This window comes from Myxocyprinus asiaticus, chromosome 12, assembly GCF_019703515.2.
Source record: "Myxocyprinus asiaticus isolate MX2 ecotype Aquarium Trade chromosome 12, UBuf_Myxa_2, whole genome shotgun sequence".
Lineage (NCBI taxonomy): Eukaryota > Metazoa > Chordata > Actinopteri > Cypriniformes > Catostomidae > Myxocyprinus > Myxocyprinus asiaticus.
In genome coordinates this window covers 3,863,710-3,877,350 of record NC_059355.1, presented here as the reverse complement: position 1 = coordinate 3,877,350, position 13,641 = coordinate 3,863,710, and the positions used below count along the sequence as shown (strand labels likewise).

At 40.3% G+C, this 13,641-nt stretch overlaps 1 protein-coding gene across 3 annotated transcripts in view; it reads right to left on the bottom strand.

Moving 5' to 3' along the window:
* LOC127449667 (protein TANC1-like) overlaps positions 1–13,641 on the bottom strand; it is a 134,001-nt gene that overhangs the window by 29,897 nt on the left and 90,463 nt on the right. For all 3 annotated transcript variants that reach the window (XM_051713219.1, XM_051713220.1, XM_051713221.1), the window contains 3 exons: positions 12,515–12,746; positions 10,216–10,382; positions 1,048–1,655 (listed from right to left, as the gene is read on the bottom strand). In XM_051713219.1, coding sequence (XP_051569179.1) covers positions 1,048–1,655; positions 10,216–10,382; positions 12,515–12,746 — 1,007 coding nt within the window. The remainder of the gene's footprint in view (positions 1–1,047; positions 1,656–10,215; positions 10,383–12,514; positions 12,747–13,641) is intronic.

The window sequence follows — 13,641 nt, the reverse complement described above, 5'->3', positions numbered from 1 at the left end:
ATTTAATTTTGGTATTATAAAAACAGCATGTGTTTATAATACCATGTTTATTATTTTCTCACAGTGTTAAATGGGACTATAGAAATTTAAATGAATAACTAGCTTAATATTTTAGGAAGTGGGTCCTTCGCAATGGGATCATCATATTTGGGGGTCCTTGACACCAAAAAGTTTGAAAATCCCTGTCTTATACCAAGTCTTCTGAAGGACTAAAATCACTTTGTATGATTAAATTTTAGCCTGAAATTTAAGTCGTTATTCCCTATCAAATTAAATCTTTGATCAACTCAACTGATGTAAACAGAGTCTAAATCAAATATGGCGAACCTCGGGGGTCTGGGTAGCTCAGCGAGTATTGACGGTGACTACCACCCCTGGAGTGGCGAGTTTGAATCCAGGGCATGTTGAGTGACTCCAGCCAGGTCTCCTAAGCAAAAAAATTGACATGGTTGCTAGGGAGGGTAGAGTCACATAGGGTTACCTCCTCGTGGTCGCTATAATGTGTGGTTCTCGCTTTCGGAGGGGCGCGTGGTGAGTTGTGCATGGATGCCGCAGAGAATAGCATGGGCCTTCTAACGCGCTCAACAAGCCACGTGATAAGATGCGTGGATTGATCTGAGATTCGTCCTCTGCACACCCGGATTGAGACGAGTCACTACGCCACCACGAGGACTTAGAGTGCATTGGGAATTAGACATTCCAAATTGGGGAGAAAAAAAAAATATGGCAAACCCCCATTGGTTCTTGAGTGTCGCTTTGTTCATCATACAAAGTGATTGCACGCCTTCAGAAGACTTCGATTATGAATTACGAGTCGCATGAACTACTTTTATGACACTTTTCTGTGCTTTAAAGTGAGTCGCTATCAGCTGCTACTCTCTTGAAATCAGCTAACTGCACGTCCTTTAAAAACATTTCCTTCTGTGGTACACAGAAGAAAGTCATTCAGAAGTGGAACGACATGAGGGTGAGTAAATGATGATAGAGATTTCATTTTTGGGTGAACTATTCCTTTAGGGGTGCCCAAAAGAAAGTGACAATACTCACCTAGGGTCGCACAAGAAGTCAGTGCTCTCGCCATCGGCCCTCCATACCAGCCACTCCCTAAAGGAGGGGTGGCAGAACATGCGCGTTCTGTCTCTGCGGCCAATTAGAAAGCAGGATAGAGCGTCCATGCGCTGCTGGAGGTCCTCCCACTCCAGCTCTCCTCTCATGGAGCCGGCATTCAGTGCTCGAAAGAGCTGCTCGTCCGTCAGTGGGTGCAAAGAGGCCAGAGCCACATTCAGCAATGGCAGCACACGCTCAAACGCAGAGGCTGATGGGAATTTCATGTTGCACTGAAGCAGGTAAAGCTCAGACAGGGACACGGGTATCACCTTATAGCTGGAGCTTTTGATGACCAGGTTACCTTTCTCAAACAGGTCGAGTGTTAATTTCAGGTACAGATAGGATCCCTGACTGCGGCCGACGAGGTGGGTGCTAAACTTAGAGATGTTTGCCGGGTCAGCTTTGCCGTTGATGGCGATGTTGCTGATGATGTCAGGGCTGTGATCTATACGGTGCTGGATGTAGGAGGTGAGGTCAGAGGTTATGTCCTTGTTATCATGGAAATCATCCAGGGAGATGATGGGAAAGGGGAAGAGACTGGTGACTTCCTGTGAGTTCATAAAAACAAAAGCCAACGTAAAGTCATTTGTAAGTATAAGCGATGAGAATAAAATATGAAGTTCGGAAGTTCATTTCTTAAACAGTTAATTACTCTAAATTCTGAATGGATTAACTGTTTTCAAAGCCTTTGTAAAATGACCCTCCCCCCAAAAAATAAAAGAAATTGCTTGACAACCACAAAAAGCATACACTATTTTCCTTGTGGAAGAAATGTTTATTCATATTATTATTAACAGAAATGTAGCTATTAATCATTCATATTTATTATTAATACTTTATAATTTAGCATTATTAATATTATTACATTAATACAAATATATATTTTTATTATTTATTGTATAATATTATACAGTATGCATTTAATACATTATTAGTAATATTTATGAATATTATTATTATTATTTAATATAATTATAATTTATTGTACAAATGTATTATTATTTATTTGTTTATTATTAATGAAGGTAAACATTTATTGAATACTAGTTTTATCCTAAGATAAGTCTTTCAGCCTAAGAACAACCCTTATGCATGGTAAAATCACTGTGACACCAAGCTTTCTCGTTGATTTATTATTTAATTTGCTTTATTAATTTAATTTAGGTGTTTTAGTGACCTTTAGTGACCCAATGAAAACAAATCATAACACAACAAAAATCTACAGTATACAAAAAGACTTTATAATGCAATTCCTACATAATTCAAAAAGCAATAGCATCAAAATAGACCACCATTTCCTGCCTGTTGCAATAAAAAGACAAGCAATTAAAATGAAAAAGTTGGGATTTTAAAGCTGTAGTTCTGCACCATAGCACAGGAGTAATGACCACCAGCATTGTGAAAGAACCCCTTTTTCTTGAATAATTATGGTTCCTTTCAGATTGCAGTTTTATGCTGTAACCACTGACAACAGGGTGCCCTTGATGACTGCAAGAGGAAAAATATATGAATACTACAAGGACCACGGTAGAACTCCTCATGCACTGAGCTATGGACCTTAGTCAGGGTATATGGCATATTTCATTTAACACAAATGAAAACTAGACTATAAGGTACAGATGTACAGTCCATTAAATGTGTTGTACTGTTGTGTACCTCTGTGTTGATTGTCATTCTCTGTGGAAAAAAAATAAAATAAAAATCTGGCTCAATTCCAAAACCTAGTGAGCTGCCTTGCTGCCTACTGCCTATATATGCTTCCTCCTTCAATGGGAGCATCCTAACCATCATGTTGCCTCAAAAGCAAATGATTTGGAATGCTCTACATAGGAAGCAAGTCTGTACGTGGCACAAATAACACTACACGGAAGACTTCATTTCACTAGACTTTGACCATAGCATTTTGGACTCACAGGAGTCGCTCTGACGTCTGTGGTCATGAAGTCATTTGAGAGACTGGTGTTGGCCCACCTGAAGGACATCACTGGACCTTTTCTAGATCCCCTTCAATTTGCCTATTGAGCAAACAGGTCCGTGGATGATGCAGTCAACATGCATCATATCCTGCAACATCTGGACAGACCAGGGACATATGCAAGGATCCTTTTTGTGGACTCCAGTTCGGCTTTCAACACCATCATCCCAGCTATACTTCAAACTAAACTACACCAACTCTCTGTTCCCACGTCTATCTGTCAGTGGATCACCAGCTTTCTGATGGACAGGCAGCAGCTTGTGAGACAGGGGAAATTCACTTCCAGCACCTGTACAATCAGCACAGGGATGTGTGCTCTCCCCACTACTCTTCTCCCTGTACACAAATGACTGCAACGCCAAGGACCCCTCTGTCAAGCTCCTGAAGTTTGCAGACGACACCACTGTCATCGGCCTCATCCGAGATGATGATGAGTCTGCATACAGAAGGGAGGTTGAACAGCTGGCTGTCTGGTGTAGTCAAAACAACTTTGAGCTGAACACGCTCAAAACGGTGGAGATGATTGTGGACTTTAGGAGGAACACCCCAACACTGACCCCCCTCACCATTCTAAACAGCACTGTGGCAGCAGTGGAGTCATTCAGGTTCCTGGGCACTACCATCTCACAGGAGCTGAAGTGGGAGACACACATTGACTCCATTGTGAAAAAGGCACAGCAGAGGATGTACTTCATTCGCCAGCTGAGGAAGGTCAACCTGCCACAGGTGCTGCTAATGCAGTTCTTCTCAGCAGTCACTGAGTCTGTCCTCTGCACTTCAAGAACTGTCTGGTTTGGTTCAGCTATGAAATCGGATATCAGAAGACTACAAAGGACAGTTTGGACTCCTGAGCGGATTATTGGTTGCCCCCTGCCCTCCCTTCAAGAACTGTACACTTCCAGAGTGAGGAAAAGGGCTGGAAAAATCACTCTGGACCCCACTCACCCTGCCCACTACCTTTTTGAACTATTGCCTTCTGGCTGACGCTTCAGAGCTCTGAGCACCAGAACTGTCAGGCACAGGAACAGTTTTTTTCCCCCTCAGGCTATCCATCTTATGAACAGTTAAAACTGCCCCATTGAGCAATAACTATGTGCAATATACGGCTTAGTCTATTTATATTCATCCAACATATCCAACCTCTTCTACATTCCCTTGCACTGTGTATAACAGATTTGTATATTGTACATATATATATATATATATATATATTTTGTCTTATTGTGCATTTCTATATATACTTATATTTTCTATTCACTTTTTATTTTTATTCAATTGTTTTATTACTATCTCTGTCTTGCTGTTTGTGCACTGGAAGCTTCTGTCACCAAGACAAATTCCTTGTATGTGTAAGCATACTTGGCAATAAAGCTCATTCTTATTCTGATACTGATTTTGCTAAGCTAATGACGCGATAATCTAATAAGCAATAAAATACATAGCACACACAAATATTGCATTAAACAATCTATTTTTAAGAAAACTGAACTATTTTTATTGATAGGTTTGCCAACCGAGAACCGGTTCTTATTCTGAGCGGTTCCATTTAAAAAAAAAAAAAAAAAAAAAAAAAACATTTAGCAAGAATAGGCCCTTTCCCACTGCAGGAACTAAAGCCTGTTTTAGGTACTTTTACCTGGAACAAGTACTTTTCTTCATTTTCGCACATGAGGAACTATAGTTCCTCTTAGCCGTTAAGAGGGACTTTAGAGGGACTGAGGGAGGTGATGCAACCTGTGATTAGTCAAAAATATGATGCACAAAGCAATCAGAAATGTGAAAAGCCGACAAACTTGAGTAAACAAACTTGTAATAATAACAAACATAAATAATGTTTATCGAAAGTGGGTAAATAAAATCTATTATAAACTTGACCGTCATGAAGTCTAATGAACATGAGGAAAGTGTTCAGTGCCTGTTACTGTGTGGTTAACTTGCATCAAGATGTTTTTTTTAGTCAATAAGTGAGTAATTCAGTACAGTAATATATGTTGATTAACAAAAGCCTTTATTGTAAAATGACTGTTGATAAATAGGTTTATAGTGCATTTTCAACATGTTTTCCACTGAGTTCAACAAGTGCAGTGAGGTCAGGGACACCGCACACACGGCTCATACCCCCAGTGCAAAAACTGTAACCATAGGATAACTGGAACATTTTCAAACTGATCTGAGACCAGTAAACTTAAGAGTTCCATTCATTCACAAACGCTGTCGGTTAAGCCATTAACTGATTAAGCAGCAAGGCAGCTGCCTATGTTTTCGGATGCAGCCACAGTTTGTGTAAAACAGCCCTCACAAAAGTGTAGCTCCGACCCTGGTGTCCTCCATTAGTGTTGTTGGTTTTGTTGTTGTTGCTACTGAATCGCACGTGCCATCAACATCAGAAGAAAAATGGTCGACATGAGATGACGTCACTACGGGGATTATTTTTGAGCATGCAAGAGGGAAAATTCTCAGCAGATGTTCTGTTCCTCTTAAAGGCTGTTTCTGAATGTGTGTTCTTTTGTGTTCTTACATTCACGCGGACTCGTTCTACGTCATCATCCACTGCCGAAGTTGGATTCCAATCCTCAAGAACACAAGTATTGATGACGCAGGAAATTACCCGGATGTGTCCTTGATTTCGAGGATGGATTGGATGGTGACTTGTGGGCAAGAACACGGTACTACGGTGGCAGACGAAGGACATTTATTGTTTTTTTCCCCCCCTCAAGAGTTTCCCGCTGTAAGCTCGCGAAAGTCTGATGGCTCATGAGAGAAGTTATACTCCGTCAACGTGTTTTTTTGGTAAAATATTACTATATTTTGATATAGTAATAAACACATGGAGAAAACAAGTGTTTACAGACTTTATTATTTTAACATGTCACTAGTGCTGCAATACCTCACTGGTGTGATAGTAATGCTGTCACTGGTGTGATAATTCCAGTAGTTCTCTCACTGGATTCAAATATGCTGTGACAATTAATTGCACAACAGGAAGATCACAGCACATCTCAAAAGCTCGCAATAGATGCATTCGGTGTCCTCCTGTCCTTCCGAGTTTGTTCTTCCAAGGTAGCTTGTCAAGACTGGTCTTCATAAGTTCGCAAATACGTTCTCTGCATTCTTAGAACTGAGAAACACCCAAAGAGTTCTCATCTAGAACGTTACTAAGGGAAAAGTACCAGGACTGTGTGTTGGAAAGCAGCTAATTGCATTTATCTATGATTTGTTAAACAGTATCTAATTGGGGGGGGGCCTGGGTAGCGAGTATTGACGCTGACTACCATCCCTGGAGTCGCGAGTCCGAATCCAGGGTGTGCTGACTGACTCCAGTCAGGTCTCCTAAGCAACCAAATTGGCACGGCTGCTAGGGAGGGTAGAGTCACATGGGGTAACCTCCTCGTGGTCACTATAATGTGGTTCTCGCTCTCGGTGGGACGCGTGGAGTTGTGCGTGGATGCCGCGGAGAATAGCGTGGGCCTCTACACGCGCTACGTCTCCGCGGTAATGCGCTCAACAAGCCACGTGATAAGATGCACGGATTGACGGTCTCAGACGCGAAGGCAACTGAGATTCGTCCTCCGCCACCCGGATTGAGGCGAGTCACTACGCTACCACGAGGACTTAAGAGCGCATTGGGAATTGGGCATTCCAAATTGGGGAGAAAAGAGGAGAAAATCCAAAAAGAAAAAAACAACAACAAAAAAAACAAAACAGTATCTAATCTGTTAAAATCTGAAATGATCTTATCATTTGGCAACAGACTGCTTTTATATCTTATTTCCAAATATATCTACAGGTGCATCTCAATAAATTAGAATGTCATGGAAAAGTTCATTTATTTCAGTAATTCAACTCAAATTGTGAAACTCGTGAATTAAATAAATTCAGTGCACACAGACTGAAGTAGTTTAAGTCTTTGGTTCTTTTAATTGTGATGATTTTGGCTCACATTTAACAAAAACCCACCAATTCACTATCTCAACAAATTAGAATATGGTGACATGCCAATCAGCTAATCAACTCAAAACACCTGCAAAGGTTTCCTGAGCCTTCAAAATGGTCTCTCAGTTTGGTTCACTAGGCTACACAATCATGGGGAAGACTGCTGATCTGACAGTTGTCCAGAAGACAATCATTGACACCCTTCACAAGGAGGGTAAGCCACAAACATTCATTGCCAAAGAAGCTGGCTGTTCACAGAGTGCTGTATCCAAGCATGTTAACAGAAAGTTGAGTGGAAGGAAAAAGTGTGGAAGAAAAAGATGCACAACCAACCGAGAGAACCGCAGCCTTATGATTGTCAAGCATAATCGATTCAAGAATTTGGGTGAACTTCACAAGGAATGGACTGAGGCTGGGGTCAAGGCATCAAGAGCCACCACACACAGACGTGTCAAGGAATTTGGCTACAGTTGTCATATTCCTCTTGTTAAGTCACTCCTGAACCACAGACAACGTCAGAGGCGTCTTACCTGGGCTAAGGAGAAGAAGAACTGGACTGTTGCCCAGTGTTCCAAAGTCCTCTTTTCAGATGAGAGCAAGTTTTGTATTTCATTTGGAAACCAAGGTCCTAGAGTCTAGAGGAAGGGTGGAGAAGCTCATAGCCCAAGTTGCTTGAAGTCCAGTGTTAAGTTTCCACAGTCTGTGATGATTTGGGGTGCAATGTCATCTGCTGGTGTTGGTCCATTGTGTTTTTTGAAAACCAAAGTCACTGCACCCGTTTACCAAGAAATTTTGGAGCACTTCATGCTTCCTTCTACTGACCAGCTTTTTAAAGATGCTGATTTCATTTTCCAGCAGGATTTGGCACATGCCCACACTGCCAAAAGCACCAAAAGTTGGTTAAATGACCATGGTGTTGGTGTGCTTGACTGGCCAGCAAACTCACCAGACCTGAACCCCATAGAGAATCTATGGGGTATTGTCAAGAGGAAAATGAGAAACAAGAGACCGAAAAATGCAGATGAGCTGAAGGCCACTGTCAAAGAAACCTGGGCTTCCATACCACCTCAGCAGTGCCACAAACTGATCACCTCCATGCCACGCCGAATTGAGGCAGTAATTAAAGCAAAAGGAGCCCCTACCAAGTATTGAGTACATATACAGTAAATGAACATACTTTCCAGAAGGCCAACAATTCACTAAAAATGTTTTTTTTATTGGTCTTATGATGTATTCTAATTTTTTGAGATAGTGAATTGGTGGGTTTTTGTTAAATGTGAGCCAAAATCATCACAATTAAAAGAACCAAAGACTTAAACTACTTCAGTCTGTGTGCATTGAATTTATTTAATACACGAGTTTCACAATTTGAGTTGAATTACTGAAATAAATGAACTTTTCCACAACATTCTAATTTATTGAGATGCACCTGTATATCTCAAAAGAAAGAATTGTTAATGGAAATGTTTAGAAATAGATAAGAGAAATCGTAACCAGAATCATTAAATGTCCAACAATTCCCATACCCACTTTTAGTATCAAATGAAATACAAGTGTATCTTAGTCACCATTTCTTTGCAGAAATATTTCATTGTGAATATTCAGTGCAGCTGTTTATGAAGCACTGCCCACACGGAGGTCACCGCCAAACCAATGTTTCATATTGATCAACATGGCAATTTCGCCTGTCAAAGTTCACCAAACTTTAATACGAGGTGAAATCCATCGCGTGAAAATAACGATTGGGCGGTTTCCCATTGAGGTGACTGTATTTCGCCCATGGAATTTCGGTGTGAGAAGGTATGTGTGACTGTACCTTTGAACAGCTTGCTAGGTTCCAGAATGGAGCATAAGACACAACAGCTCATTGAACAGACTGTACATTTATCCCTCACAGCCTCATTTTCATTCATGCTAAATTAAATATGGCGTCTATGTGACTAAGGTCCAAGTGCAATTTTCATCTTACTACACCATCATCGTCAATTGTATGCGAGACATGTAAATGTTTTCCAGCCAAAACAACTGCAGGATTAATGTAGTATAAGCACCAGCAGCCTGGTGGGGTGTGTTTGCCTGGCAGTTTTGTGTCACTGCTCTAGGAAAGCGAGAGAATGTATGTGTGTGTAAAGTGTACAGGGACACACTGAGCATCTGTGGTGTTGCATCACAGCCCTTATCCCCTCTTACATAAACTCCATCCCTGCAGGCCAGAGTCCAGATCTGATCAACCTGGATTACACACACCCTCCAACACCAGCCACTGACCAGCATTTAAAACCCACCACCGCAGCCATTTGGAGAGCACAGATTACTACGGCAATACAAAAAGGCACATCAGGACACTGGGCAGGCATTTGAAAACATTCTGAATGCTACTGACACCAAAGCCATCAATGCCTTATCCAATTCGCAGATGGTATGAAAGCGATCAGAGGTGAACTGCTATTGATGATGTATAATTTGCATTATGATGAAGTGGAAAACCCCCTTACCTGTGGTAAATTTGTGCTTTATTGCTTTTATAAAACGACAGGAACAGCATTATGATAAAAGTCACCAATGTCCAATAAACAGTTACATTTATTATTAATAATTATTTGGAAAAACAATTCTTCCACCAAATAATATAGTTTATTACCCAAACTGTAGGTTGTACCTCGACAGGAAACGTAGCAACATGGCGCATTAACATTGAATGTGCACTTACAGGTGTGGTTTTATAGTCATTTCACAACAAAACAGAATTTATAGATGAAACTATTCATTTTGTGATACAGTATTAAGCATGTCTCATTGTTGCTTGTTTGCCTTCAGAGAGCAGCTTACATTATTTGCACCTCTAGAAATGCATATGCAGCAGACATCCGGAAGTGCTATTCTGTGCATGTAAAGTTTTGGTGTTTTATCCAAAAGGGACAAAAACATGAATGAAACGATGAAGCTGGCATCTTCTCGTCTTGAGTCATTACCTAGCTACAGTGGAAAATAGTTGCAGCTACAGTGTTACTAAAATTGATGACAATGTGAAAAGAGACCAGGGGAAGGTCTTGAGTTTGGATCAAACAAACTGAGCGTTATTTGCCGCATTAAAACCAAGCAATCGACAGAATGTTCTGCTGCGAACATTCTGTGTCAAACTTTGAAGAGCCCAGCAGTTAGCATGTTGCACCATCCAAGCCAAGACACAGAAAACTCACCACCTGGTTAGCTCTAACAGTCACAATCAGCTTCAGCCAAGTAGGAAACTTGGAGATGATTTTGGTGATGAAGGAGGCAATGGTGTCTCCATAGTCTGGTTTATGGAACTCTGCCTCGTTCAGACCATCCACCAGGATAATGTAATCTTCTTCTGGAATCTTCCTCTCTACACAACAAAAGTACACCGTGAGACCAACATGAAGAATATGCAAAGGTCAGTCAGAATTTCTTAAATGTTCTGCAGATGGTTGTAAAAAACCCCTTAATTTGAGAAAACCCTTAAAGGTATAGTGCACCCAAAATGAAAATTCTGTCCTCACTATCAAAATTGTCACTGTAAACATAAACTTCCCTCATGCACTTATGACTGCGCAACTGATCTCAAGATTTTCACTGAAAAATGACTTCAGTTGTGGGCTGTTTCTCACCAAAATTTACTGTATGCCTTCAGAAGGCTTGGAATATGATGCACAAATCACCAGGACTAATTTTATGATACTTTTGGGTCCTTTTTGAAGGGATAGTTCACCCAAAAATGAAAATTCTTTTACCATTTACTCATGCCATTTCAGATGTGAATGACTTTCTTTTTTCTGTAGAACACAAATGAAGATTTTTAGAAGAATATCTCAGCTCTGTAGGTCCAAACAATGCAAGTGAATGGTGATCAGAACTTTGACGCACCAAAAAGCAGATAAAGGCAACATTAAATTACTTTAATCAACTCCAGTAGTTTAATTAATGTCTTCTGAAGCGATTCAGTCAGTTTTGGGTGAGAACAGACCAAAATATAACTCCTTTTTCACTGTCCATTTTGCAATTGCAGTCTCTAGTCACGATCATGATTTCAAGCTTGATTACACTTCCTAGTGCTTGACACATGTGCAGAGCGCTAGACGGCACTTAAAGAAGTGTAATCAAGCTTGAAATCATGATCGCCAAGGAGACTGCTGTCAAGATTTATATTTAAAAAGGAGTTACATTTTGATCTGCTTTCACCCAAAAACTGATTGGATCGCATCGGATGACATTGATTAACCCACTGCAGTGGTATGGATTACTTTAATGTTGCCTTTATCTGCTTTTTTGAGCTTCAAAGGCCTGGCCACCATTCATTGTATGGACCTACAGTACTGAAATATTCTTCTACAAATCTTCATTTGTGTTCTGCAGAAGTAAGTCAAACACATCTTAGATGGCATGAGGGTGAGTAAATGATGAGATAATTTTTGGGTGAATTATCCCTTTAAGTTCTTCGTTTTCTCTTAATATAAAGACCAGTTTGGTATTGAAAAAGTAATTAAACGTGTTATTATTAAGGGAACAACAATAAAGTTTATCTTTCATCCCGTTTTTGTAATGTAGTTCAATACCGTGATAATACTGTATACCGTGATAAAAGCTTCAGCAAATATCGTGACATGAAAATTTGATATCGTCACATCCATTGGGAGTTGTCTGGATTATAAAAAAAGTGGGCGCATCATACCACATGGAGCCAGACCTGAATGAAAGTTTATAGTCTATTGTTGATGACTATTTCCCTGCCGCCGCCCACTTTTCAAGAAACCGTTTGAACAGAACATAGAGGCTGAAGGTCATTGTCACACTCGAGAGCATTTAAATGTTTCTTTTTCAAATCTATATTTATTTATTTATAACTGTTGCTATTCTATATCCTTTGTTATATTAACATTAACTTACTGCGCCAGCAAGATGGCAGCAAAAAGGCTGCATTACTTACAACAGCAGCTTAAAGAAATGCCTTAAACTAGCTATTTAGCTATTGGTTAGCTTTATCCACCAGCACACATGGCCTTGATGATGTCAGCCAAAAAGGAAAGTCATATCAGAGGCGGAGCCTGCGAGTCATTACCTATTTATAAAAGATTACAAAGATAACTTTTTCATGAACGCCATGATGAAATGTGCACAATCACACCAGAAACATGTATTAAGAAGTAAATAGAGTTAATTTTAAGTTTTAAGTTTAGTTTTCTCTTTATTCTCTTACAAACCAGGAACCTTGAACATTTTCTGCTGAGGGTTCAGAGAGATACAGCTCCATATCTTCACTTCCATACGTGAAATTTGCTCCAGTCTTATTATCTAAAATTCCTGTTAAGTCCTTCATCTGTCGCTCCTTGTGATCCAAGTCATTTCCGAGGACCATCTGTTCGTATCCGTACTGGGCCAAATTAAACAAGGCAAGAGCTCTCTTCTCCCCCGTTACCCCTGCGCAAACATATTTATTTTTTGATGGTGTGATTAATGATAGGAGCATGTGATGCGTCTCACCCTTGCGTAGAAGTGTGAGGGGCTCCAGGACACCCTTACGGAAGGCGGCGGCAGGGTCCTGTACACAGGAACGTAAGCTGAGCAGACCTTGCAGGTGTGTCTCTCTCAGTAAGAGCTCTCGATAGGTGCTGAGGCGAGGAGCTCGGCACAGCAGAGCTGACACACTGTGCACAAACTCTGGGACCAGGCATGTGTATGTGTTATCAGCCTGACAATAGTGATACGCCGCCACCTACAACAGGAGAGAAGGGGGAGAAGGGGAAAGGAGAGAGAGAGAGAGAAAGAGTTAAGAACGTATCTTAAAGGGGTCATATCATACTTTGTATTCTCTCTTTTATGTCCAAACATTTTATATTTTAGTTTTTCATGACTACTTGCCACCCTTTTTCAGCCCTTGGCAGCTGAGCCTTTACGAAATGCCCCCTTTGCATGTCAAATAAGAAACAGCGCAAACCGCAGTGCTCTGGTGTTCACACATGAGCTTCGAGTTTTCTGTTGTTTGTTGCCAATATAATCTGTAAGGAGGGCCAAATATCTCAAAATAAAATAATTAAATAAATTGTAAAATACTTAAATCATGTATAAATAAATATTCAAATTGATTAAAGGGATAGTTCACCCAAAAATGGAAATTCTCTCATCATTTACTCACCCTCATGATATCCCAGATGTGTGTGAATTTCTTTCTTCACCAGAACACATTTGAAGAAAATTAGAAAAATATCTCAGCTCAGTCGGTCCTTAAAATGCAAGTGGATGGTGATCAGACTTATGAAGCTCCAAAAATCACAGACAGTCAGCATAAACATCATCCATATGACTCCAGCTGTTAAATGAATGTCTTCTAAAGTGACACGATTGCTTTTGGTGTGAAAAAGATTGATATTTAAACACTTTTTAACTATAAACCATTGCTTCCGGTAAGCTTCACGAGAGCATTGAGTTCACGTGTGAGATTACGTTTGTAACATGCCAACGTGAATACGACACACGTTTTTGTGTTGGCATGTTATGAACGGAATCTCACGTTCTTCTCTCAGTTGAGACATCCAGGAAAAGCACAAAAATGCACCATTGTACAAATACAGATCTAAACAAAAACCAACTAAGCGTTAGTTCTCGCGTGT